At 37.4% G+C, this 27,169-nt stretch overlaps 1 protein-coding gene across 6 annotated transcripts in view; it reads left to right on the plus strand.

Moving 5' to 3' along the window:
- Positions 1–26,425, plus strand: part of col12a1a (collagen, type XII, alpha 1a) — a 67,916-nt gene extending 41,491 nt beyond the window's left edge. For 5 of the 6 annotated variants that reach the window (XM_032546356.1, XM_032546359.1, XM_032546357.1 and 2 more), the window contains 32 exons: positions 485–627; positions 2,475–2,604; positions 2,928–3,070; positions 3,207–3,336; positions 3,852–3,971; positions 4,105–4,251; positions 4,365–4,481; positions 4,569–4,721; positions 4,863–4,937; positions 5,022–5,161; positions 6,787–6,910; positions 6,992–7,135; positions 7,349–7,513; positions 8,302–8,340; positions 8,461–8,599; positions 9,181–9,323; positions 10,731–10,840; positions 14,212–14,370; positions 14,651–14,728; positions 15,870–15,956; positions 16,371–16,424; positions 19,061–19,156; positions 19,469–19,522; positions 20,305–20,358; positions 20,626–20,679; positions 21,153–21,224; positions 21,308–21,343; positions 21,430–21,496; positions 21,580–21,762; positions 21,978–22,055; positions 23,031–23,201; positions 25,540–26,425. In XM_032546356.1, coding sequence (XP_032402247.1) covers positions 485–627; positions 2,475–2,604; positions 2,928–3,070; positions 3,207–3,336; positions 3,852–3,971; positions 4,105–4,251; positions 4,365–4,481; positions 4,569–4,721; positions 4,863–4,937; positions 5,022–5,161; positions 6,787–6,910; positions 6,992–7,135; positions 7,349–7,513; positions 8,302–8,340; positions 8,461–8,599; positions 9,181–9,323; positions 10,731–10,840; positions 14,212–14,370; positions 14,651–14,728; positions 15,870–15,956; positions 16,371–16,424; positions 19,061–19,156; positions 19,469–19,522; positions 20,305–20,358; positions 20,626–20,679; positions 21,153–21,224; positions 21,308–21,343; positions 21,430–21,496; positions 21,580–21,762; positions 21,978–22,055; positions 23,031–23,201; positions 25,540–25,697 — 3,563 coding nt within the window. In that variant the 3' untranslated portion in view covers positions 25,698–26,425. Of the gene's footprint in view, positions 1–484; positions 628–2,474; positions 2,605–2,927; positions 3,071–3,206; positions 3,337–3,851; positions 3,972–4,104; positions 4,252–4,364; positions 4,482–4,568; positions 4,722–4,862; positions 4,938–5,021; positions 5,162–6,786; positions 6,911–6,991; positions 7,136–7,348; positions 7,514–8,301; positions 8,341–8,460; positions 8,600–9,180; positions 9,324–10,730; positions 10,841–14,211; positions 14,371–14,650; positions 14,729–15,869; positions 15,957–16,370; positions 16,425–19,060; positions 19,157–19,468; positions 19,523–20,304; positions 20,359–20,625; positions 20,680–21,152; positions 21,225–21,307; positions 21,344–21,429; positions 21,497–21,579; positions 21,763–21,977; positions 22,056–23,030; positions 23,202–24,627 lie in introns of all 6 variants that reach the window. The other variant, XM_032546360.1, reaches the window with a different exon arrangement.
- The last annotated feature ends 744 nt before the right edge of the window (positions 26,426–27,169 follow it).

A 27,169-nucleotide genomic window follows, 5' to 3' on the forward strand; every position in this document is an offset into this window, starting at 1 on the left:
GTGCAATGATTCCAATTATTGGAGTATTATTGGATGATTATTGTTCGAGTTCTACCTGTGTTTTCCCATAAATGTATATGGTTATTACAGGGTGCAGTGCAGAGACTAAAACATCTGCTTTAGGTTTGTGGAACAAAGGCTTCACACAGGACTGTGCTTTTCATAAACCTTTAGGGCACTGACAAGAAGTGTCCCATTGATAGTGGTATTGTTAAATAATGACTTAAACATGCCTCTATTGGTTGCTTGGGAGAATAGTTTCTATTTTATTGAAAAGAACCTTCCTCTGGCTATGCATAAATTTGGTATGGACCTTGGTATAAAAACTCTGATGAAAAAGTGACAGCGATAGCCAGAAGAATCACAAAGAAGTCATTTGTTGAAAACACAACCAGCTAGTACTCTCTTACCCTTACATTTCCTATTTTACCTCTGTTTCTACCTCAAACCATCTTGTGTCCCTCCATTGTTTATGGATCGGCAGTGGAGCGGAGTCCTGTCAGGAACATTAAGGTCTTCAACCCGACAACCAACACTTTGAATGTTCGCTGGGAGGCAGCCACAGGTCCAGTCCAACAGTACAGGGTGGTCTATGCTCCTCTGATTGGTACCAGGCCTTCTGAGTCAGTGAGTGTCAATCATCCATTCAGCAAATATGTATCATATTTCCTTTTTGTGTTCCAGAAATATTATGTTATTCTTACAATGCTTTAGATCAATACCGTTATTTGAGATTAATGGGCCAAAGTGGGCCTTATCCAGTGGTTTTTGGACCAAAAACTTCAGATCACCATATGTTACATTACACTGTTAAATTAAGTTGGTCTGTTTATCAGATGAATGCGAGAATTGTTCATGAGCATAATTACTGCCAGCTGAATTCTTTCCTGTGTCTGCCTACTAAAGCCTTAACATTAAACCTTTTTGTTAAACCAGCAGTTCTTTAATTGTATTTCCTGCTGTCTCCATAAAATGTGCCATATGTTATAAAAGTGCCTATACCTTCATGTGAAAAGGATCTATAAACATTTTAACAACCAATCAGTTTTTTATTGAAAGCTTCCACCCTTCCTCAGTTTTAAATTTTCAATTTCTCATATTGTAATGACCTGATAGTCAATTAAAAACTGTATTCTTTTCCTTTTGCATGACTAGCATCACTGATATATATTAGATTAAATACACTTTATTGTCCCCATTTGCATTAAAAAAATACAGTAATATTTCACTACAACACCCATATTGCACACAGTATCATATACCAAAACAGTTTGTTTGGGTTTATCTCAAATTATTAATTAGACCGACACTATCGTGAATAAATGAAGATTTATACCATTTGGTATTACATTTAATCATCAACAACACGTAATGATGATGAAGAGGGTGATTTGGGTCAGCATGAATAGCTTTAGCCTTCCTTGTTAATTTGCTAAAGATGTGCGAGCTCTAGCAGACATATCCCCATCATTTTGCTACACATCCTTACAACACTGTTTAGTCTGTGCTTATATTTCAGGATATGTTGGTGGCAATGTGGCCTTTAATTATCCAAACTGCAAGTAAAACACCACCTGGAGATTTATAGCTTTATTTATCTGCTTTACTGGTGTAAGCCAGTTCATATCCTTGTACACTTATCCTTCCAGGCTCCTCACCAGATTAGATGTCAGAAGACTAGAAGTGATACAATCAGAATTAAAGATAAATGAAGCCAATTAACACTACAGAGATAGTGGAACAGCTGGTCCACCAGTCACTTTGTTTTCTTCAACACCTAGAATCCCCATTGCTGCTTACTATGCATATAAATTTTAACCCTTTAATAACATGTCAGTCCTTTCTCTAAGAGAGACTATCATCAGGCCAAACCCCTCGAGGATCTCTGACCTTACTCTGTCTGGGTATTTGACGGAAACAGAGATTGAAGAGAGTAATATTTTTTGAAGTCAGTAAAAACTGTCAGACTGGGTTAAATAAATGCACAATTAGACCATTAGACCACCACTTTCGGACTTTATTGAACTTTCCTACTAAGCACACAAAAGATCAAGCAATTTTAAGAAAGAAGAGAAAGGTAGAAGAGCTGCACCACATCTGTGTGAAAGTACACACATACTGACTTGGATAAATGTTCATCACATTTACCTGAAGGGAAAATTCTCAAAAAATCCCCACCCCATTTTTTTTTGTTTTGTTTTCTTACAGACACCCTAACAGGTGGTTTCTCTCTTTCATTCTTATATTGGCAGATGATTTTTCCCCTAATTCATATCTCACAAACAGCACTAAACTTTCAGAATGTGACCCTCTTAGCTTTGACTGTAATTATTAAGCATTAATATGTCTGCTATTGACCTTCTGTTCAATTTGGAAATGAGACAAACACATACATTTTGAATTTGCATCCAAAATTCTAAATAATAAATAAACAAAACAAAAGAAATGAAAGTTTGTTTGTTTTTTCTGATCAGATTTTGGTGCCAGGCACCACCACCACAGCTCTGCTGACACAGCTGCTCCCAGATACTGACTATAATGTTGGCGTTGTTGCCTTGTACAGCGATGGAGAAGGTCCTGCTGTTAGTGATGCTGGAAAGACACGTAAGTCCCTGAGATCAGCTGTTAAATGACAATATTTGCATGATGCAACAAGTTTAAGGAGCGATTCTCTCAGCCTTCTTTCTATTTTGCTGCCAAGGACCTCTGGCTTCTTGTGATCATTTGAACTGGACTTGGTTTTATGAACGTCTTTCAGTCATTTGGGCATTTGCTTAAACATATTAAGAAAACCTTATAAAGTCTTAATAAAAAACACTTTAAATAATTCCAAGAAAGTCTGATCCCTTTAAAGAATGGTTTAGTGTTGGAAATGTTCACAACTCCTGACCCCTGCACCTTTTTCCCATCCTGCTTTATATCCACAGTGCCCCGAGGTGGCCCAAGAAACATGCGTGTATATGACCCGACTACCACCACTCTATCTGTTAGCTGGGAACATGCAGAGGGTCCTGTCATGCAATATCGCATCACCTACGCCCCGACTACAGGAGACCCTATTGAGGAATATGTGAGAATCTTACCTCTATGTATTTTCCACTTTATTCTCTTGAAGTGAAATATATAGCTAAATACATAGCTGTATGTATTGTAGCTTTGAATAATAATAAGCTTTTTATAATATAATATTGTCTTTTGTGCTGCAGACTTCAGTTCAAGGCAACAGAAACAATGTGATCCTCCAGAACTTGGATCCAGACACACCATACAATATTAAAGTGACTGCCATCTATGCTGATGGACCAGGAGGAGAGTTGGAAGGAAATGGACGCACAGGTACAGACTTCTTTGGGTTCCCATTTGCTTTATAAGAGTTAAAAGTATTATTGACCACTGTACACATCAAATCACTATTGAAATAGAAACAATTTGTGTGTTATGATGCAGTATATATTATCAAAACTTGATTGTGCAACTTTTCATAAGTGCCAAAAATACCTAAAGGTCTTGTGGGAGACCGTTAGGTGTTGCTCCACTTACAGCGATTTAATACTTCTAGTTCTGGTCATTCTATTGGCTAATTTCTCTTCTTAAACAACCAAGATATTATTGCTTATAATATAATTCCCTACATGAGGCCACATTAATATAATTATTGATGATTTATTTATTTAATGGAGCAGAACTTACCATAACATGTTGTAATACTTCCCTCATAACTCAAACATCATAAATGACCTTCAAACTATAGCACAGTAATTACATTGCTGATATATCATATGCCTATATACTTTGGAATTTGAAGCTTTTGCCTCTTAGTGAACTGTGTTGCCCTGTCTTGTTTCCTGCAGTGGGAATGCTGGGCCCCAGAAATCTCCGTGTTTCTGATGAGTGGTACACTCGCTTCAGGGTGTCATGGGACCCGGCTCCATCCAGGGTTAATGGGTACAAGATCATCTACCAGCCTGAGGGTACAAATGAGCTTCCCTATAGCAATTGTGGCGTTATGTTCTGGAGAAAATATGCACTTTATGGATACATATGTTTAACTTTTTGAAGCACAGTATTGCCTTGAGGCTTAATTGGTAAGGTGATTTTTTTTAGGTACTAATGACCTCTTGGAAGCATTTGTTGGAGACGTGACATCACACCAACTGCAAAACCTAAAACCTGGAACGACATATGACTTGAAGGTGCTGGCCCAGTACAACACAGGCTTCAGTGGACCTCTGATTGGTGAAGGAACAACATGTAGGTTGAAAAATCCAGCTATGAGTAACTGGATTTAAAACTGTAACATTTTATACTGGATAATTATTGGACAAAGAAAACATATGTATTAATACTTGCTCTATTCCTTTTAGTGTACCTGAATGTGACTGGCTTATCCACTTACAATGTTGGATTTGAATCTTTCTGCATCCGTTGGGCCCCTCACAGAGCAGCCACATCCTACAGACTGAAAGTTAATCCATTTGACAGTAAGATTTTTGTTGCTTAAATTTTTATTTCATTATTTTTTTTAATCAACACTGACTATATTATTCTGTTTTCTTCCTCTTCTGTAGCCTCTAAGAGAGGAGCTCAGGAAGTCACGGTGCGAGGCTCAGACAGCAGTTATTGTTTCGATGGTTTAAGTCCTGACACCCTTTACAATGCCACTGTGTACACCCAAACACCCAACCTAGAGGGACCTGGAGTCAGTGTCAAGGAAAGAACATGTAAGAAAGTGTCTGCTCCCCATGTTCTGTATTAACATGTGGAAATGCTGCTGGTTAAAACCACGAAATTCGGATGGGAGAAGCCAATTATTTACCCTAAAATAAACTTTTTGGCTCTTTATATGCGATTTGTCATTGCAGTGGTCAAACCCACCGAGGTGCCAACTGAGCCTCCCACTCCTCCTCCCCCAGCTTCAGTGCCGCCTGCTTTAGATGGTGAAAAAAGTTTTGAAATATATTTAATATTTAACGTTTTGTTGTTGGTTAGATTTTATTAACACTATGTCATTTGGATCACAGTGTGCAAAGGTGCCAAAGCAGACCTGGTCTATTTGATTGACGGCTCCTGGAGTATCGGAGATGAGAGCTTTAACAAAGTCATCCAGTTTACCACAAAAATGACTGCAGCTTTCGATGTCATCAACCCCAAAGGCATGCAGGTCAGTTGTGTTTGAAGTTAAATTTAGCTGGAATAATTTATAATAAACTGTAGTAATGTTCATAAACTAACCAGTCTGCTGACATGAAGGTCATGAGTTCATCCCTCACACGGGGCACCACTCCCTTTGGCTTGGACCACTATTAATCTGATCAGGAATTAATATTAGCATTAATATATTTACAAATATTTAATTAACGAAAAAGAAACAGTCTAACAGACAAATCTATAGAGAAAGGAGGCAAAAGCCAATTCTACTTTTTACAATACTAGCTGTGAGCTAAAATGTCCTTGAACATTTAGCAAAAGTTAACTCTCAGGAAGTTTAGCTGCCTAACTTCTAAAGAAAAAAAGCAGATGAAATGCAAAGTCTCAGACCTTGTTTTTCTACATTAATTTTGAACACCGGAACTGAAGAGTAAGTAAAAAGTGACAACTGTTTACAGGTATTTTTGTGTACCTAAAATACAAAGAAAGAACCACAGACAACGTTTGAGTTTTCAACCAAGCTTTTGCAAAAGGAGAAGACACAGCGAACTGCTCCTCTGAACAGCTCACCATGTGTTCTGAAACTCTGCAGTAGAACTTGCCTTTTATTAACACAAAACAAAAGAAAGGGGTCTGGTGCTGATAAGATCAGCAGTCACTCATGAACTAACACATAACAAAGGTAGGTTTTACGACTATGGAATTGCTACGTAGGGAGGCACAGAGTATAAACAGGTTTACGACAAAGGAAACTCTCAGAAGACCATCTTCAAAGAACATGTTTTAAGGGTTAAAGAAAGGTTAGCTCTGTCTCACACATATAATTAACCTATAAATGAAGAGCAAACTGGTAACTACTTATGTAAGAATGATAACAAAACATAATTTTTCTAACAACTGTGGCCTGGAATTAGGCTAATGGCTCACTCATAGATCCAACTTGGCTCATTTGAGGTTACTTAAGTCCTGTTTCCATAGCCAGGAAAACAGGGAACTCTCTGTACAAGTAGCTTTTATTCTGGATGAAAGGTCACTCAGACTGCATTGAGTTGGATTTGGTGTAGTTTGGATGTCGTAGTGGTTTTTCCCTTTGGCTTGGAAAAAGAATTAGATACAACAGAAAATGCTGTTATATAAAGATAATGTGGTGATGTTTACATGACTGAGGTGTGGATGAAAGACAACCGAAATCCAAAGTAGCAAAATTTATGATGTGAAAAACATTACCATTTTATATAGCCAAATAAAAATAGATTTTCTTTTTTCGAACTATAGACCTTAGATTTATCATCAAATTGTTGTTGTAGATACTATCTCATGGCCCAGGTCGGTTTCACCTTTAAAGTTTTAAACATGATATTAAAAATAGACAAGTACATGCCAATTTATTTTTCATTAATGGACATTTAAAGCTTCCTGAATCTCTCAAATAGGAGAATATTTGACAAATACTGACAGACCTTAAGGCAGACAAAACTATTAAGACATAGTTGGATGTGAAAGGTCAAACCTTTCACATAAGACATACACTTATGTGTACACTACATAATTGAATAATTTATTTTTACTTACTGTTATTATTTTTCTGTATTCTATCATCAGCCTTAACCCATCTATTTTCATATATTTTTTGTACAGGTTTCATTTGTGCAGTACAGCGATGATGCTAAGACTGAATTCAAACTTAACACCTACCACGACAAGGGAATTGTTTTATCAGCTTTGCAGTCAGTTCGCTACAGAGGCGGCAACACCAAGACTGGTACTTCTCTAAAAAAAAAAAGACAGTTTAACAAAGTAATTGTTTGGGATTGTTATGCATATATTGGTTGTTTTTCTTAAGGTGTCTCTCTGAAGCATGTCTACGAGAAGGTTTTTACATCAGACAGTGGCATGAGAAGAAACGTCCCGAAAGTGCTGGTAGTTGTCACAGATGGACGCTCCCAGGATGAAGTAAAGAAGAGTGCAGAGAAACTGCAGCACTCTGGTATGAAGTCATAATATCTGCTTGCTTTTGCACTGTGCCTAAGAAATGTTTTTGAGTACAATTGTGAAGCCCTTTCTTTTCTATAACAGGGCTAAAGGCCTGTGGTTGAATGTTTAAGAAACTCAGAGTAATGTGAGGCATAGTCAACTCACCTGTGGGTTTTTGATGTACTTAACAATAGCTTTTGTTTGTTTTTGTGTATGTGTTACATAGGCTATAGTGTGTTTGTGGTTGGCGTAGCTGATGTTGACATGAGAGAACTGACGGTTATTGGCAGCAAGCCCACTGAGAGGCACGTGTTTGTCGTCGACGACTACGATGCTTTTGATAAAATCCAGGATAACCTGATCACCTTCATCTGTGAAACCGCCACATCAAGTAAGACAAATACTAACAAATCTGATATATTCCAACTGATTTATCAGTACATCTACAGTGGAAGGTAATTCAGTGATGTGCATTGGGACGCTTCTTCACAAATGGACAAAATAATGAAAAACGTATAGCAGTGAATGAAAATAGTGGCACCCATGATAAATTTGTTAAGAGTACTTTAAAATAAATAAAATGCATAACAATTTTAATATGTTATTGCAGTGGTATATTACACTATATGGTGGAATCTTGCAGAACAGTTAAAACGGGTGGTAAGGATTAAAACACACATAGCCAAACAGACACCAAAATGATTCATTAAACACAAACCGATTTTTTTTTCAAGACCTAACGTATAAAGAAAACTTTAAGCGTGAGCTGATGAGAAAAGATCATAAGAGAGGACCCAGGACAGCCCACACAAATTGTGCAAGAAGAAAAGAACAAAGAATCAGCTCTGTTTGTACAAGCGTCAACTTGGAAAAATTTATAAACTGCTAACTGTTGTCCTACTGAAAAAAATATTCCACACGGTGTTGACCACAAGGCTACAAAAATTTTTTATTGCCCCAGAATTTTTTTCTTAAAATGGCATGTTTTTCTCTTCGATAAAATGTTCTCCAAGTGTTGCTTTTTCTGAAATTTACAGTGGCAATGTACTTCTGCAGTACTGTAAGACTTTTACACATCTTTATCGGTGATGCCAATAAATGTGCCGACATCTGTAAGCAAAAGCGTGTTTACACCTAATCTATTTTTCCAATGTCTTATAAACTCTTGTGATCTTGCAGCTTGCCCTCTAATCTACATCAATGGATACACCACACCTGGTAAGCATTTAAATACCACACCTTGCACATTAATCTCTAGAGCGCTTATAGACTTTACTAAGACATTTTCTTTGTATTTTTCATCTTCTTATTGTTGCTCTGTTTATTCTTTCTTTTTAGGCTTCAGAATGCTTGAAGCTTTCAACATAACAGACCGGACATTCGCCGGCATGAATGGTGTGTCCATGGAGACTGGTTCTTTTAACAGCTACATTGCGTACAGGCTGCACAAAGACTCCTACCTAACCCAACCCACCAAGTAAGAGTCTGAGCAAAATACTATTCGTGTGAAAATAAAGGGTGTGTAACTCTTGGATTGCGGTTTTTCCCAAAGTAGCTGACCTTGTCTTTTCTCTGTTATATATTCTATGATGCTCCTCAGCTTCATTATAATGTCATTATAAATGACTGTGGGCTAATTCATATCTGTAGTTAGAGGGATTTCCAGAGTAGTTCCCAGCACTAAGCCCACTCGCCTGTTTTTTGTATGATCTTGAACAAAAGATTTTAGTTACTACATGCCCAGTTCCCTTATCCTTACCTGGAAGGAGAAAATAACCTTAAAGGGTTTCTGTTGAAACGGCATTAGGTATTTACAGAAGTAAAGTACTATCTATGCAATCAAGTGAAAAACCTTGAACTACATGGGACTAGAGAACATGGAACAAGTGGTTTTTCATGCAAGTTAGGCAAAGTCTAGGTGGAAATGATCATTTAAAGATTTTTCAGCATGTTTAACAAAGACAATTATGTTTGCAGATGGATTTTCATTTAATGTTAGCTTAGCAATGTAAACACAAGATGAGTGCCATGACAGTAAATGTTTTTATCTCTTAATAGGGAGCTCCACCCAGATGGTCTTCCCCCATCTTACACCATCATCCTGCTCCTCCGCCTCTTGCCTGATACGCCCTCTGAACCTTTTGATGTATGGCAGATTGCTGACAAAAACAACAACCCTGAGGTCGGAGTCACAATGAATCGTAAGTTTCCATCAGCCAGTCAGAAGGGAAAGTTGTGTGGCTGACTCAGTACTTGCAGTGCCGTGCAAATGTATTGCCACCCTCTGAGCCTTGTCTGATATTGTCACATTAAAAACAAACTTCAATGTATCTTATTGGGATTTGCAATCATTTTTAAGTCTTGCTACACATTCTCAATTTGGTTGCGGTCAGGATTTTGCTTTGACTATTTTAATATGCGAGTATGATTTGATCTAAACACACCAGCTGCATGGTAAGAGTTGTTCTCCTGATAGAGCAACCCTTGTCAAGTCCTGTGTCAAGTCTTGTGCAGTGCTCAGGATTGTCTAATATTTAGCTCCATCCATCTTCCAATAAATTCTGACCAACTTTCCCCTCTCCTTAAAAAAAGGCATTCCCATGACATGATGCTACCACCACCTTGTTTCAGCCTGGGGATGGTGTTCTGTCCCTACTTGAAATTAGACTTATTATATTTATCTTACTTTCAAGATTACCTTCAAATGCTAGCTGTTTCATATCACATCCAGACTGACCTCCGGCTGTTTCTCTAATTGATGCTCTCCCTGTCCAGCAAGTCAGTTTAAATAGATGGCTGTGTCTTGGCATGTTTGCAGTTGTACTGAGCGCTTCCCATTTTCAGAGGATGGTTTGAACAGTGCTGAGTAAGATATTCAAATCTTATGATTTGGTGTTATAACTTTGTCCTGCTTTAAACTTCCCCACAACTTTATCCTTGAAGGTTTTTATTCAATACTGGTCTCTAACAAATCTCTGAGGCATACACAGAACAGCTGCATTTATTCTGTGATTAAATTACTCAATTACTTTTTGCAATAAGAGTTCTAAAGATAATTTTACTGTATTAGAGCTGTTCGAGTAAAAAGGACCAAATACATATGCAGGTTAGATTTTTTTTTTCCTATTTATTAAGGGAAATAACGCGTTCTCCCTTCCAATCTTCTCAGTTTAGTGATGCTTTGTGTTGGTTTATCACAGAAAATTCCACTAAAGCACATTGTGGTTGTAACGTGACACAATGTGGAAAAGATCAAGGGTTAGGAATCCAAAGCACTGTACAGATCTCTGGAGAGAATCTTCATCTTCTTGCTTTTTCTTTTATTTACAAAACTGGGTGAGATAATGGCATTAATGGAAAATTCAGTTCATTGCCCTCAGGATAAATTAGGAATAGCCTTCTTCACTGTTATTCTGTAATAAAAAACTTTCGTTTTTAAAATGAACATCTGCTGTAAGTTTGTTCTTCTGCCCTCTGAAGGAATGCAAAAACTTCATGTGAATATCACAATCACCTGCAAGCCATGAGCATATGTTCTCTATAATCCTGACCATTGCGTGCATCAGAGTATACTGTCAGGAATTTATCAAAGACTCTTGTCTTTTCAGCTTCCACCCAAACTCTTACATTCTACAACAAGGACACCCGAGGAGAGATTCAGAGAGCTGCCTTTAATGAAGCGCAAGTGAAGCGAATTTTCCATGGCAGTTTCCATAAGGTAAACATACCACATGGTTCTTAAAAACATAAGTATCTTCTTGTACTTCATAGTGATAATTGTAAAAAACAAAAGCAAAAAAAATCACAGTTTTTCCAGTAATTTGGGGCATCTTAAAGTATTTAGATTCAATTTCTCCCCTTTCACATATAGTTCTTTTGACATGCTTTTATGTGTGACTGTGTTGCTCTTCTGCCTTATTTCATCTGCCTGAGATATTCCTTATTGTGAGCTTTGTTGCTGTGGAGCAGTTTCAAATTACCCATCAAAAGATCTCTACTTTTAATCTCAGTGTTGTCTTACTGTTGAGATTTTTGAAGCACCCCTTTTTCATGAGTTGACATTTGAGCTTTGTTTTATTTAAACCAGGCACTTAATTTGATAAATGAGCTTCAGAAGCCATAAATAAGTTTAAATGCTGCTGGTGGGAAAGAAAGTCTGATGCTTTTGTGGTCGGGTGTAATGTGCAAAATGTCTGGTTCAGGACTTGATTTTCCAACCAGTCGCAGATACAAAGAGTAAATGATATTCTACTACAAACATTAAGTTTTAGTACAGTGAAATTAAAATGAGCAAAAGATTAGATAGAGACAGCTTCAAAGGTGAAAATTATGTTCTTGGGGTAGTTAAATCTGACTAAGTCTCATAGCATCTGATGTATGTTGTTGAGGGTTTTTAGATGCATGGCAACAGATTTAGGAGATTTTGAGACCATGATACTTTGATTTAACAGTTTCTTTCAGCATAGTAGATCATGAAGTACTATGCTGAAGAGCTACATGGGTTTTTGTAAATAAGATCTACACTGTTCTAGCTATCTGTCAAAAGCTTGGCTCCAACTCAAAATATTGAACCTCACAGTAGTGGTATTTGTTTCTTTCCAGCATATAAATCCACATATTAGATCCTTATGCTTGACTCTTCTTAAAATTATTGCAATACGGTTTCTCACAAGATGCAAACGAAGACATCAAGAATCTCCAGGAAAATACAAAACAGTTCTTGTCATGTATTAGCACTGTGGGATGTGGAAAGCAGAACAATAGAATTCAGTATGTCGTCCTGCTGACTTTGATGAATTTAACTACAACCATCCAAGTTAAGTCAAACTGCATTTAAAGTTTCCTCACACAGACTATGAGTCCCTTTTTATTTGTGATATAGAATCCTTTTTTCTCCAACAGCAAGGTTATCATAATTAGTGACCCCTTTTTAATGAGCAAGAGTCTTATCCAAGATCAAAGTTCACTCGAGAAATGCGCTGGCCCAAACATCAGAGGACACTAAATAGTTTTGCAGTTCAACCATTCAACAACTACACAACTAATTGTGAGGTAACTTCATGAATGAATGGGTCTTTGGAAAACGTTGGCTCAGTATTTGATGAAAATTAAACGTTTCTTCATTTGTCTGGTTGGAAAGCAGACTAATCTTTGAATGTACGTGTGTGTTTCGGTTTTCAGCTTGTGGCCGTAGTGAAGACTGTTGTCTGAATGTGCACTGGGTGGCTATTTGGTGGTGAAGTGTTGCCATTCCATGAGATGGCGAGTCCATAGTGGTCTACCTAGCTGCTTATTTGTTGGTCTGCAAAGTAAGTGCTGGCGCTGCCTGCGGTGGTGGTTTGAGTTTACATGTTGTCAGTGGTTTTCTGAAACTTTTTTGGCTCTTTTGGGTTGACCTCAAAGAGTTTGTGTTTTTGGCATCCAAGCTGAAATCTCACTGACAATGATCAGCCTTTTCAGAGTTTTGTTGGTTTTGACTAAAAGCACTTGGTTTTGCACATCAAATTCCCTGAGTAGTGGTTTTTTTTTTATTCAATCTTTATTCATCATAACATCAATGGTACATATAGATCGGAGATTGTTCTTGAAGATGCTACATAGCAATGGTCCTAAAAATGACCCCTTTTGCTCTCCCACACTTTGCTGATGTGATCCTCACGTTACAAAAAATTCAAGCCAAGTATAGAGGAAATTCAAGATGTACTTATTTTCCTTATCCTTTGCATGCACAAACAGAAATCCGAAACTCCCTTTAAAAAGATAAGATAAATATGCGGACTTTGGGTTTCAGGATTAGTCGAAGCATAGTTTTAACACCAATGTAAATGAGAATCAACTCTCAGTGTTTATTGTGTTTCACCCCAGAAAATACAAACTTGTGTTTTTTATATAATTTCATAGAGAAATAAAATTGTTAGTGTATAAATGAAATTAAAACACTGTCTTTCAAGATTTTGGATTTTGGAAGATGACAGAACAGGAAAGAGGGAGCCAGGAAAAATAAAACCCTATCTGCTGAGAATCATGCAAATATGTTTAATCAGTTAAAGCAGAGCTAGAGTCAACATGTAGAGAGCTGAAGCAACAAAACAAATTGTTAGCAATTCATTAAGATGACCAATTTGTCAACACTTTTTTGCATTGGAACCATCTCACAACTCAGTTAAGGGAGCTTTGAATGCTCCCAGGATTTCTCTAGATTTACTTTTTATTGATTTCAGTATTTTCATATGTTTACTTATTGGTCAAGGAGGTGCTATATATGCAAGCATTATATATGCAAGCATATATGCATAAAAAGAATGCATTAAATTGTTTGGGAAACCCTGAAGGGCATCACGGTTTACATTTATGCCAGGACCCTGGAATAAATGGCACCTCTTACCCCTTTGTGGTACACCAAATAGTTTGTTCTGCTTCCAAGGAAGTAGACTGTAATTTTGTGAATAGTTGCCAGGAACTATGGTCTGGTTTGTGGTTGATATAGCTTTGTGGAGAGAAATGGTAGCAAGCTTTTTCCTGATATAAAGAGATCTTGTTTGACTTTAGAGTGGGGGAAAATTTGCAACTGCAAAGAGAAAAGTATGGAAAGTGTAGGACTTCTGATGGCGAGCCGCAGAAGATATTGTTTCAAGATGTGTGGATGGGGCCTCTACGCACAGGAAATCTTAGAATTTGGCACTTTTTTCGCTCAGTCGTTATATAATCACAGACAGCAGATGAATAGCTAGCTGTTGCATAGGTTTTTAAGGTTTTTTTAAGGAGTTGTCTAGATGCATCAAATGTCAGTCTTTTGCTAGATCAAAAAGGATTTCAGGGCAATTTCATCTGTACTTAACAAGGTGTTTTATAGGCTTAAGACTTCTGAACTCCCCACATTAAATGGGATACAGTTACTATAGGACCTTATTGTTCTCTTTTTGAGAACAAGCACATCTCTTCAAAATATAAATAAGTCCCAGCACCACCTTTTTAAATTTCCAATGCACAAATTTATTGTGCATGAGTAAATTGGGTACAGGTGGTATTTCAATAAGACAAGGATGTTTTGTTAAAAGCTTCCCCCTCTCCATCGTCTGTCTCTTCTAGATCCACATTACCATCTCACCAGAAAAAGTCAAACTCACTGTGGATTGCCAAGAGGTGGCAGAGAAACCCATCAAGGAGGCCAACAACATTACGCTGGAAGGCTATGAAGTGCTTGGCAAGATGGTCAAGTCTTCAGGTTCAAAGAAGACCTCAGCAACAGTAAGAGCAAAACAAGCCAAGCTTGTTAAAAATGCAAAAGTGACATCTGGAAGAGGATCTAGGAGTGTTCAAAACAATGAACATCTCAAATCTGTAGTGCATTAATGCTCCAGCTAAATTCTAACTATCCCCAGGGTTGGCTGTTGAAAGAATGAAATTCTGAAAGCCTCCATTTCTGCCTGGATTCTATTATATTTTTTCCAGCTCTGTACTTTTTTTAATATTAGGAATGGGAATTATTTGAAACACCCTTCAATGTCTTGTATCTTGTATCTTGTAGTTCCAGCTCCAGATGTTCGATATTGTCTGCAGTTTGAGCTGGATTAGCCGAGACAAATGCTGCGAGCTGCCAGCCACAGTAAGTGTCATTTTAGACTTCCAAACAATTCAAAATAGAAATGGGATGGATGCTGACATATTACAATGTCTCACATTGTTTGTAAAATGATGGTCCTGCTTCTAGGAAAATTGATTGATTTTAAAGTTGGGGTTACATTAATCAGAGAATAAATAGGCAAAGAGAGAGGAAGGAAGATATGCAGCAAAGGCTCCAAAGTTGTAAATTGAATCCCTGATGAGGACTCATGACCAATATATATGGGGTGCTTGCTCTACAAATACGCTAAATGCTTCTTCTCTGATATTTATTTAACTTTTTAAACATTTTGTACTGTGTTGAAACAAAGATAAAAATGAAAAGGATAACAGTGTTTACATTTCAGGTTGTCATTAGCATCTTTAATTAGCCTCGCAGACCACATTCCTAAAACAGCAGATCCTCTCTCACCTCTAGATTGTCGATCATTAACTCTGAGATTTCTGAAAAATCTGCCAACATTTCTAATTCCAGCAAGTTATATGATAGACAATCGGGAAAATACACCACACAATTTATTGGTCTATTGCTAAAAACAGCTGTTTAGAGAGGAAAAAAAAACATCTCAAATTGTCTGGAAAGAACTTTGTATCCTTGGTAATTCTGATAATTTTACTATATGAAGCAATAGTCCCAATTGCATAAAAACAAGTCCTTCTTTGGCTCATGTAGTTGACAGTAAAAAGATTCATTTATGTTCTGTGGGAAATACATGATACTTGCACTTTTAGCCAATTACAAGCAATTTATGTGTAATTTTCTCCAGATATGAATACATCACATCAATGATTGGAGTTGTAATTCGTTATGCTTAAAGTCAACAATGCAGAAATGTGAAATGAATCTGCAGCTGCAGAATTTGGTCTCAAAGCCCTATTTTCCGGGTCACACTTTCAACATTAATCCATTCTTGCCTTTTATGGGTTACAAAACTGTCTCATCTTTTATAAATCCCTAACAAAGCAAAAGACAGAGATATCCAGGATAAGGTCATGAATTTAATTTCCTTTGTTTTAGATTGGCAGGAAATGTCTTCAGGTGTCAGAGTTTAAAAGGGAGAATAATAAAACTAAAGCAAGCATGTATGTTACATTTTTTATCTCTGCATCTTCTTTCCCTCCAGCGAGACGAGGCCAAGTGTCCTTCCCTTCCCCACTCCTGTACTTGTACACAGGACAGCATTGGGCCCCAGGGGCCTCCTGGACCCTCGGTAAACCTTGCTATCACTGCTTTTTGTCTGTCCTCACCTGATAAAATTGTTTTCTCAGAAGTCTTAGATGTTTTGAAGATGATGATATAGCCATACTGTTTTCCACTAGGGTTGCACGTTCTTTGCACAGTTTGAACTTTATGTAGCCGAGAATGTTTCTTGCATAATACTTTTTTTTCTCCAAATGGAGAAAGCAGCACAAAGAATGAGGCTAACGTCTTGCAAAGAAATGAGTGCTTAGGGATGAGTGTCAAGAGATAAATGTTTCATGATAAAACAACAGTCTGCAATATGTGTACCCAGTAAACTCACTTAGGCCCAGCAAGGAAGTCCTAATGCCTGTGGTTTAAGTGCTTCAGAATTTGCTTCTGTTGTTATGCTTAGCCTGTGCTTCTGCCTCTTCACTTTTTTCAGGGCAGTCCAGGTTCTAAAGGACCTCGAGGAGATAGAGGAACACCTGGCAACCCTGTGAGTTCAAATTTAAATCACTCAACTCATGCTGAAAATTGTTACTAGTGAATACCATTATTGTGTCCTGTACTATTATTGTTTGTTTTTACACATGGTTGGGCAAAAGTAATACTACCTCTTGAACTTTTTTACAGTCATCTAATTAGTACATAAAAACCAACTGCGAGCAAACAGCATCATTTAGATCAACACGCACAGCAGACATGTCAGGAATGAAGTTGTGGAAAAATTGAAAGCAGGGTTAGGCCAATAAACAATAACCCATGCAGCCAAGGGGCACCTGGTAGGTTTGCAGGAGCTGCAAAATCTGTCAACAGGACTGCTGTGCATTCCACAAATCTGGCCTTTTCAAAAAAGTAAAGCTGCACAGTATATTGCTAATAAATCATCATCTAAATATCAGTGTGTGCAAAGTGTTTATCTCAAGGGACTATTTGGAGTGCAATAATTGTTGGCTTATACATTCCAACTATGAACTCACATTTTTCATGCTAATGTAATATTTAGCAGGTTGAACAGAGTCACAGGTAGGAGGTGCTCATGCCGGGCAAAACACATTACCCAAAATGCTAAAGCTCACAGAGGGATGGAAGCACAGACAAAAGAGGAAAGAGGTTAATAGTCTTATATCTGAACCTACACTGCCTGGCCAAAAAAAAAGTCGCCACCTGGATTTAACTAAACAATAGGTACAAGCCTCCTATTGGATAAGTACTGCATAGGCGATTATCTTTCAGCTGGCAACAAGTTATTTAACCCCAGCTGATGCAATGAGTAACTCCTCATTTCTTAAACAACCATGGCAAAAGACACATCCTGTGGTCGTGGAAAAGACGTTAGTCTGTTTAAGAAGGGTCAAATCATTGGCATGCATCAAGCAGAGAAAACATCTAAGGAGATTGCAGAAACTACTAGAATTGGGTTAAAAACTGTCCAACGCATCATTAAAAACTGGAAGGATGGTGGGGAACCATCGTCTTCCAGGAAGAAATGTGGTCGACCATTTTTTGGTGGCGACTTTTTTTTTGGCCAGGCAGTGTATATCGGCAAGATTTTCTGATGCCATGCAGCACTACAGATGAGTGGCAAAATTGCTGAACTGCTAAGAGAAAGCTAAAAGAATCCCACTCTGCAGTTTCCCTCAAGCCATTTAAGAAGATGCAGCAAATGTGTGAGAAAATTTGCTGATTACAGTAAATTGATTAGTTATAGTTTAGCTGGGTCTGAGTCTAAAAATGAAATGTAAAAGCTAAATGTAAAAACACACCTAGTATATTTGCATGCTTAACTACATATTCTCAGTCTACTAAATTCAAGTGTAATATTTATTCTGTGTTTTTATTGGTGCAGTATTCTGGTTTGCTGGCACAGAGTGGTTCTTTTTCATCACAGGGATACTCTGATTTGTTGCAAAAAAATCTGTGATTTTCTGGTGGTGTCATTTCTTTAAATATGTTTTATGTTGCAAACTTAGTTGCGAACACAATAACGATGTACTTTGCATGTGAAAGACACATGATATTTCATATGTACCAAAAAGATGTTGAGCAAGCGTTTGTGAAATTTAAACACTCAACACCATTTATGATGTTTGTTAACCCAGATACCTGTTCTCACATCAGTCTCACGCTCATATTAGTGGAATAAATACAAACTCATACCCATAGAAGTACATTTTTTGAGCAAAACTGTGGGGAGACTGTGTGTACTTAACCATCCCACTAACAAAAATTTGGGTGATAAAGCACCCACATCCCTTATCAGAATCAGAATCAGAATGATTTTAGTGTTATTGTACCGAAGCAACACAAAATTAATTTCAGTAGAGCCCATCCCAGAAGACGGGGCACCTGGGGTTGCTGCCATTGAAGGCGCTGCCCTTTATTGAAGTGCGAAGCCTATGGTTAGAATGGCCTATGCCAGAATATTTATGGGACTTGTGTGCATGACTTAGAAATCCCTCTTACAGATTCTCTTTGTTGAATCTGATTGAGCATCCGCTATAATATTTTAAAAAACAAGAATGGGCAGTTTCTAAATGAGTAGAGACATGCTGCAAAACACTTGCAGCTGTAATAACAGTAAAAGGTGGTCTTACAAAGAATAAAATACTGGGGCTACACTTCCATCTTATAGTCAAAATAATGCATAATCTTCCTTCCAATTTATAATTATGCACTATTTTGTGTTGGCCTATCACATATAATTACAATAAAATCCTTTGCAGTTTATGATCATATCATGACAAAATGCAAAAAAAAATTCTAATTTTATGCATTTTGTATTCAGAAAATGCATAAATCTTGTATTCTGGATTTATAAGGCTTGTAAATCTAGAATATCAGCAGTGGTTAGATAAAGAAAACTATTCCAGAGGTCTGCCTCTTAAAGTTTAATTTCTCCTGTTCATAGAAATTGCACACATCTGAAAACAGTTAAATGTATATTTCCCCACAGTAAATTTCAAGGAGGCCCACGTCAAATATTTTGAAGGTCCATTTCCCAGAACTGTCATTGTTAAACAACGAATCATCTGTCAGCACAGTTTCAGGCATAATTAAGTTTGACTTTAACCTTCTTTCCAAATATTGTGATTTTCTACCATCTTGCTGATGATATGTGTATTGCTGCAGGGTCCAATGGGTCCACGTGGTGAGTCAGGACTCCCAGGTGCGATGGGGCCACCAGGTCCACAAGGCCCTACAGGACTTTCTCGGCCTGGAGAACCTGTAAGTTAATTTTCATTGACAAATCCTTTTGGCAGTGAACTGTGTTTTGTTAATTGTATCATTTGCAATCCCCGCCTACCTTCAAGTAGACTAGAATGCCTGATTCAACACTTGCTGCACATCAGCACTTAGTGGGATTTATAACTGTCGTCAAAACACATCTCACTCCCCTCGTCTATCTTCCAGACATCCAGAGAGCGTTGTTATTTTCTTTACTGATCCTATTAAAATATCCCATCAATCACAAACATGGAACAAATAAATGGGTAAAAGTAAAGTGTGCTATCCTTTCTTTTTCCTCTTCCTATTTAGGGTCGCCCAGGACCTAAGGGAGATCGTGGAGATTCAGGCATTACTGGTTTGCAAGTAAGAAGATTTTACTCATATGTGGTTTATGATCAGTAAACTAGAAACTATCCACAAGGAGCAGCATTTACACTGGAATGTGAATTTAGTCCAACAATCAGGATGACACCACAATGAGATTTGGGAGCTTTATCATGCCAACCCTAAGGAAGACCAAACTCTTAATTCGGTTCTCTTGAGTGACAAACGTTAAAAGAACAGCAATGCCTTAAATTGATATAAGGAATACTTGTTACTTGTTACTCCAGACAATAAAAGATCCGTGTAACTGAAGCAGAATGGGATTTAGAAAGGCTTAAAGTGACCTCTAGGTGTTTGAGCATGTAACCAAAGTTCATAGAGGTTCTTTACATTTCTGTTACTTATGTCAGCAGATACGTTTGAGCCATTTGACATGGAGTAAAAATCATTTGATTTTATCCAGCTGATGTCATTCATTCAACTCCCACCATTGAGCTGGTGAGGAAATCACCACTGCTTGGGCTTGAAATAAGAAAGTATGGGAGAAAATCCCACCCTGTAATGTTCAGAGTCTATTGGCAGCAGCATCTTTGCAATTTGACCTAATGTGGTCTGTTGTAGAAGAACAACGATCACATGAGACACAGGAGACTTTTTAGAGTTTCTACAAGCAAAATAATGTGTTATCTTTGGCTAAATATGTACGAAAGAAGTGCATTTTGAGCATATTAAAAGCCGTTAGATGCACTAGGAGGGCTACATAAATGGACACAGTTTTTGGTGATTTGTTTATGGTAAAGTGTGTGTGTGTTTTTTCCCAGGGTCCCCCTGGGCCACGCGGTCCTCTGGGCCCTGTTGGACCAAGCGGAGCTCGGGTAAGAATTCCATGCTAGCATAGAGTATGTATAGAGTCAAAAGCCCTTAAAATGAATCAAGCTCTTTAACATCATGCCTTATATGGTATCTTGAGTAAGTTATTGGTGTTTAACTATGTATTTAAGCCTGTAAAGGTGTTACTCCTTAAGTTAAAAAGGCACTCTTAAGGCAAAAAACCCCCTTAGATTAGGACAATGATATATTAAACTACCATGCTCCCCAAGGAGCTGTAACTCATATGTGACTGCATGTCGTTTCTTTTAAAGGGGCCACCAGGAAAAGAGGGGTCATCTGGACCCAGAGGCCCACCAGGGCCCATGGTGAGTATCTATAGGTACCAAATGAATAATGCTTAGTGCTATATTTTACTGATATTGTATATCTGCAAAAAAAAAAAACAAAAAAAAAGAAAAACTGCTCCTCTGGCTCCACAGTTCCACTCTGCTGGAACAGCACATAAAAACCAGACTGGCTCCCCCACTGTTGTGAGAATGATGCATCCATCTCTCATTTTCCCTTTTGCGGTGGTTTGCTGAGGTCTGAATTTGCTTAATCCAGCCATCATGTTAACAGAGCGCACATGGTATATAGCATGCAGAGTGCCACAAGAGTCATTAGCGTGATGGTTGGTGTACATGTACTTCCATGTACTCCGCTGTTCTTGGCAGCTGATTTTCCCCACTGCAGATGTCAGAGCACAAATCCCAACTTGCCGCTTGTTATACAACTGTTAGGAGCAGGAGTAAAATGTTGCCCTAAGATTTACTAAGATTTCAAATATTTTCATTTTTAGGGAAGTCCTGGAAATCCAGGTATACCAGGGATCACTGGAAAACCAGGCAAACCAGGAGACCCAGGAAGCCCAGTATGTACTGAATACTTAAATAAAAATATATGATGAAAGAAAATGTTCTATGCTTGATTTGACTTGGTTATTGTTTTTGAAAGGGACCTGTTGGCCTTAAAGGAGAAAAGGGAGAGAAGGTAGATTGTACCTAAATGCAAGTTTTACACATTTCTGTGACAAGAAAAGGAACTCTTGTCTTCATTAAGCTGTCTTTGATTTCCAGGGCGACTTTGCATCCCAGAACATGATGCGTTCCATTGCCAGACAAGTTTGTGAACAGCTTGTGAACAGTGAGCAAAACATCTCCCAAGCTTCTGGCAGTTTAATAGTCCTTGACAAGTTCTACTTGATGAAATCCATCTGAATTTTGCAGGCCAGATGAGCAGAATTGATGTGCTGCTCAACCAGATTCCCTCTGGATATCGCAGCAACACTCCTGGGCCTCCAGGTCTTCCCGGCCCTCCTGGTGAGCCTGGATCCCGAGGAGAGCCCGGACAACCTGGAAGATCTGGATTCCCTGGAACTCCAGGATTACCTGGAAATCAAGGAGAAAGAGGTACTTTTCAGAAGTCATGGGAATATATTGACTGTAATAATTTTAATGTTGAGCAACAAAAAGAACCCTAGATAATTTATATTACTCAAAATTTCCTTAATCTGTATAACCACATCATGATGCTGCCACCACAATGTTTCATGCTGGGGAACGGTGTGTTAAGGGTGTTAGTGTTTAATTCCTTTTCTTCTGTTTTTTTTTTTTTTTTTTTGCAGGTTTACCAGGAGAAAAAGGGGAAAGAGGAGCCTCTGGAAACGATATTAGAGGACAAAGAGGCCCAGCTGGACCACCGGGTAATACAGTTAATGTTATTTTGATATTTTCTAATGAAGGAAATCAACTTAAATATCAAATTGCAACCGGTCCAAGGTCACCAAATCATACTAAATGTTTGCGTTCATTTTTTATTTTTTTTGCACTGGCAAAACTTAGCCAGAGTCAGTAATATGAAACTTCCTCTGTTGTATCTATTTGGACAAAAGCACAGTCTACACTTACAATTCAACACCTTTATTTGGGTTGTCACAGTACATAATTTCCCATGTTTTTTTTTCAAGGTGGGGGTTCTGTCATATGAATATCATGCTTCCCCACCAAGTTTGAATATTCAGAGCTATTGGTGGTTATATATTCAGGAAGGATTCAATTAAAACTAAATAGACTAGTTTTGTCCATTCTAACTCAGAGCTAATATGCTGTTGTAGAAACATTTAAAATTTCTTATGTTCTTAGAATGTTTTCCTAAAAGCATTCTATGATTTTCTTTAGCATTTCTGTCCCTTTTGCAGTTCAAATCATAGCAACAGGAAACGTTTATTTATGTCTGTTACTCAACAGCAAACACTGAAGACTCTGTTTCTGAATGAAGCGAGAAAACACCAAGGACTAGAGAGAGGAAGTCTACACAGATGACTCAGTTCTATGAGTGTGTGTGTTGGGGGTGGGGAGAGGGTGAAGAGATTTAGATTGTTGGAGAATGGCTGCACTGACAACACATGGATTCACTTTGTGGAAAAGGGGGGAAGAAAGGGGAAATTCCATCCTGAGCTTGTGCTGTCTAGACAAATGGGCTGGGGGTAACTCCACTCAACCCCAGACTGTGTCTCGCTTTTTTTTTTTTGTTTTTAGTCAAACTCTTTAATTGAGCAGTTGAAAAATTGAAACTGCAGCTCCATGACCCCAAATGTTTCCACAGAAAGTTTACAGGTGATGTCACTCAAATTCCAGAGGGACTCCCTTTCCTAAACGGGCCTCACTCTCTTGTGCAGGGCCACCAGGAGAGTCGAGAACAGGTCCCCCGGGTCCTTCTGGTTCCTCTGGGCCTCGTGGGCCTCAAGGCCGTCAAGGTGTTCCAGGTGTGAGGGGACCCCCGGGGCCCCCTGGATACTGCGACTCCTCTCAGTGTGTGGGCATTCCATATAATGGACAAGGATACACAGGTACCCCCACTACTGTCTAAGTCCTGCATGGTTTGACTTGGAAAAAAATAGATGAAATGTATGCAGACTTTATTTGCAACTGATTGCTATACTTTATTGATGATGTTTGGAGGTCTTTATATACGGGTTCCTAATAGTTATTAAACAAAGTTAAAACCCTTTCAGACCCAATGTGAAGGACTAGAACACGTAGATTAAAAAGCAGAACTTTGACATGAACTGTATATGAAAGTCATGTCTTGAAGAATCAGGACACAGTAATTACATTATGCAGATGTCTTAACTGTCTGAAATCTTCGCCATGGAGCTCTTTGCGACTTGTATGTTGGTGCTAACATACTGTTAGTACTGTTTTATATGTCTAAATCTTTGATATTTAAATCAAGATATAATGAAATCAGTGATAAGTAGTGGGGGTTTTTTGCAATTCCAGGAATTATAGCAAATTCTCACGTTAGATCTCAAAGGATCTAATGTAAGATCCCTTCAGTTTTTTGATAAAACTTTTTGCTTATAACTTTCCTTCCGCTAAGTTGCATACTGTTCAGTTTCCCTCAAATAAAATGCAACTCATACAACAATTATATAGTTACAATTATCATCGCAATGAAACTTTGAAACAGATGTCTTTAGTTTAATCAAATACTCATCAGTTACTTCAGTCCATTTCTCAGTCAAACAAAATTAAATCATTGATATTTCAGCGTGCAATGCCTTTATAGTTTATCATGTGCAGACAAAACTTAATAAAAAAAAAAAAGTTGTTATGCTACACAGACTCGGTACTTTCTTTGAAAGTTAAAAAAAATTAATTGCAATATGGTTGGTGTTGAGTTTAATAATGATAATATTATTAATGATACTAATAATCTAGAAATGCCATTTTAGAGAACTTTCTACATGCTGCAAAGTTTCTGACGGTCGATTGTAACTACAGTTTCTTAATTTTATAGCCTCTTTTAGCTGATGTTCCTTTATGTTGCTGAGGCCAAGTTGTTCATTCTACTTTTAAGAAGGATCCAAATAATGTGACACTTTTGGCTTTGGAGGTCTTTCTTTGTGGAGCTTTAGTGCACTAATTAGCCACCAAGAGACCCCAAGCATCTGACTTGTAGCCAGATTAACCATCCATCTTATAAATTTTTTACACTGAAAACATTTTTGTACCTAGGTCAATATAATACAATCCCATGTGTATTATTTCTAATGTGAAAGAAGCCAGAACTTTGGCAAGCTTGCTGCGCTAAGTTTTACAACAGCTTTTCTGGGAATAGGAGGGAACCCTTGTAAAATACTACATTTTAATACCTCCTGACATTTGATGTTTAATTTTGAAAGTTGCATGAAAGCAATTAGCTGATGTATGATGACTTGCATTGCATTAATTAATTGCTAATAACGCACATCCTTTTTGAACTGTTTTCAGGTTTGGCATAGTAAACTTTCTAAGTCTTCAGTGCCGCTTACATTCTGAGGTCCTGTTTCTGAGATGTTTGTCCAGTTGCTTTGGGGCTTGTAAGAATAATCACCATGGACATATTTAACATTACAAAAGGAAAAAAAAATGCAAAAAGAAAGAAAATGGAGTGTGCTGGCACTAACACGATGTCACAGCTACAAGCTACAGTGATGGCAACCTGCTGGCCTGTTTGCATATTGAACTACAAACCAATGGGAAAAAAACAGAGACTGGGCATTTTCTACGAAGGACGCAGCATGTACAAACCGACCAACTCAGCTACTAACAAAGAGGATATCAGAATAATAATATAGAGGTGTAAATAAAGCTAATTTTTTTTTCTTTTTGCTTTGTAAATGACTGAACCGGGACATTTTACTAATAATAAAGAAAAGAAAATTCATGTTAACCTTTTCATTGAGCTTGTGCCTCATAACCCACTGCTTACTTACACCTGGCATAACCCCTTTTCATGACGCTTTAGTGACCTTTTAGCTCTGTAGCTCTGATCCAGACTAAAGCATGCTTCATTTGTTCATTTAGTTATCATGGTATTTGTGTACATTGGTTGAGTCAGTGCAAAATGTGTTTCTCCAGCCAGTTCATGTCTTTTTAAATAGTGGTATAAGCTGGTCATTTTACCACTTTTAAAAAAAATGAAATATGTTAGATTTTACTGTAAAAGTTTAAAATTAAATTTAAAGGTGTTTTAATTTTCATTTGTTTTTTGGTACTCAAGGAGGCAATAATTTCTATTTCTAACAGGAAATTTTTAATTCTACAGTGTAGTATAAAAACTGTTCATGTAAAACTGTATTGAAGCCACATCCAATGTTTTTTTTTTGTTTGTTTTTTTAAATTGGCCAAATATTCTTTTAGCCACCCACTACCAGCCTGCACCTGAGGTAGAGACTATACCTGTGGAGCCAGTTGGAGAATTTGGAGAATTTGAGACAATACAGTCACGCGGTGACTCCAGAGGTCAGCGAAGACAGAGATCACTACAATCAGACAATACAGGAAGACTGGCATCATAGCTACATACAAACACGATTTCCCAGAATAAATAATTCCCAAACATTTAAAAGGGTATGCAGAGCAAAACAAATACTTATATGGGTTTGATACCTTTGGCTTTATTGAAAAAAATATATATATATACATATATATATTTTTGACACAAGAAAGTGTAGCAAGTAGACTAGCTTTGTTACAAACCCGTGTGCTTGCTAAGTGTTTCCCTTTTGTGTCTGCCTGTAATATATCTGCAAGTGTTCATCAGACTCAAGTTTGTAAAGCACTAATCATGAGAAAAACAACAACAAAGTAGTCCAGTATGTGTGTTTGTAGACAGTAACAAAATGCCTGAATTGTTTCCGATTTCAAAATGTTACGCTTTTTCAGATCCTTCACTGGTTGCAAACAATTTTATGCCCAACGATTTCAGTTTTGTGCCATTTTTTGCTGCCTGTAAACAATGAGATATTCTGACTAACTGTAGCAAATCAAATCTGTTTTTTGTTGTTACCAAATGTTACATTGCATGAATATGTTGTATATTTACTGAAGTCAGAATATAGGGGTTTTTTTTGTTTGTTTTTTTTTTTTCTGTCAAAGCAGTTTGGATTTGGTGGCAAAACTATGGATATAGGATTGCTTTTTTCAACTGTTTCAACTGCACATTTTGTGAATTTACACAGCCTTATTTTCTTATTTATTTCTGAAACGGAAGAGGCATTTTTCAATAAAACTACTGAAAATGTTACGCTTGTCTGGATATTTCCTAATTTTTGTATGATTTTGATGAACTGAACTTCTATGTCCATATAGAGCCTTACATTACAACAGAATAATGCAATGTATTTGATTGCATTAAAGTAGTACATAATTGTGAAATAAATGGAAAATGATACTGAAAGGTGCATTCAACCTCATTTACCCTGATACCTTTAAATAAAAAATAGTGTAAATAACTGCTTTCAGATTCACCTAAATACTCAATGATTTTTTTTTTTTTTTTTAATTCAGGCTTAGCACATCAGGAGGCATTTTTGTCTTCCTTTTTAATAACCATCTATCTAGTTTGTGGTGTAGGATTTTATTTGTAACAGGATAAAAAGAGCCTAATACAACTGCACACTACACTATTCAGATTTTAATTTTGTTAATATTTTGAAAACCATGAAACCCATATTCATTCAACTTAACAGTAATGCATTACTTTCCGTTGGTTTTTCACATACAATTCCAATAACATTGTGGTTTTCACATAAGAAAATGTCCAATAGTATATGGTGTCTAAAGCCAAAGCTCGGTTGCCAAGACCATCAAAATGTCAGATCTACAGCTGGTGTTGAGTCTAAATTCCTCTGAACGAGTCTGTTTGGTCATGAACGACAAACCTGATTTCTCTCAGTGCAAGTCCTGAAGATATGCTTTGAAGTTCTACCCTTTATTTATTTTGACAGCATAAGATATTTTTTATTTTGAACTTTCCAGAAAGTCAGCC

The sequence above is a fragment of the Xiphophorus hellerii genome, chromosome 19, assembly GCF_003331165.1.
Source record: "Xiphophorus hellerii strain 12219 chromosome 19, Xiphophorus_hellerii-4.1, whole genome shotgun sequence".
NCBI lineage: Eukaryota > Metazoa > Chordata > Actinopteri > Cyprinodontiformes > Poeciliidae > Xiphophorus > Xiphophorus hellerii.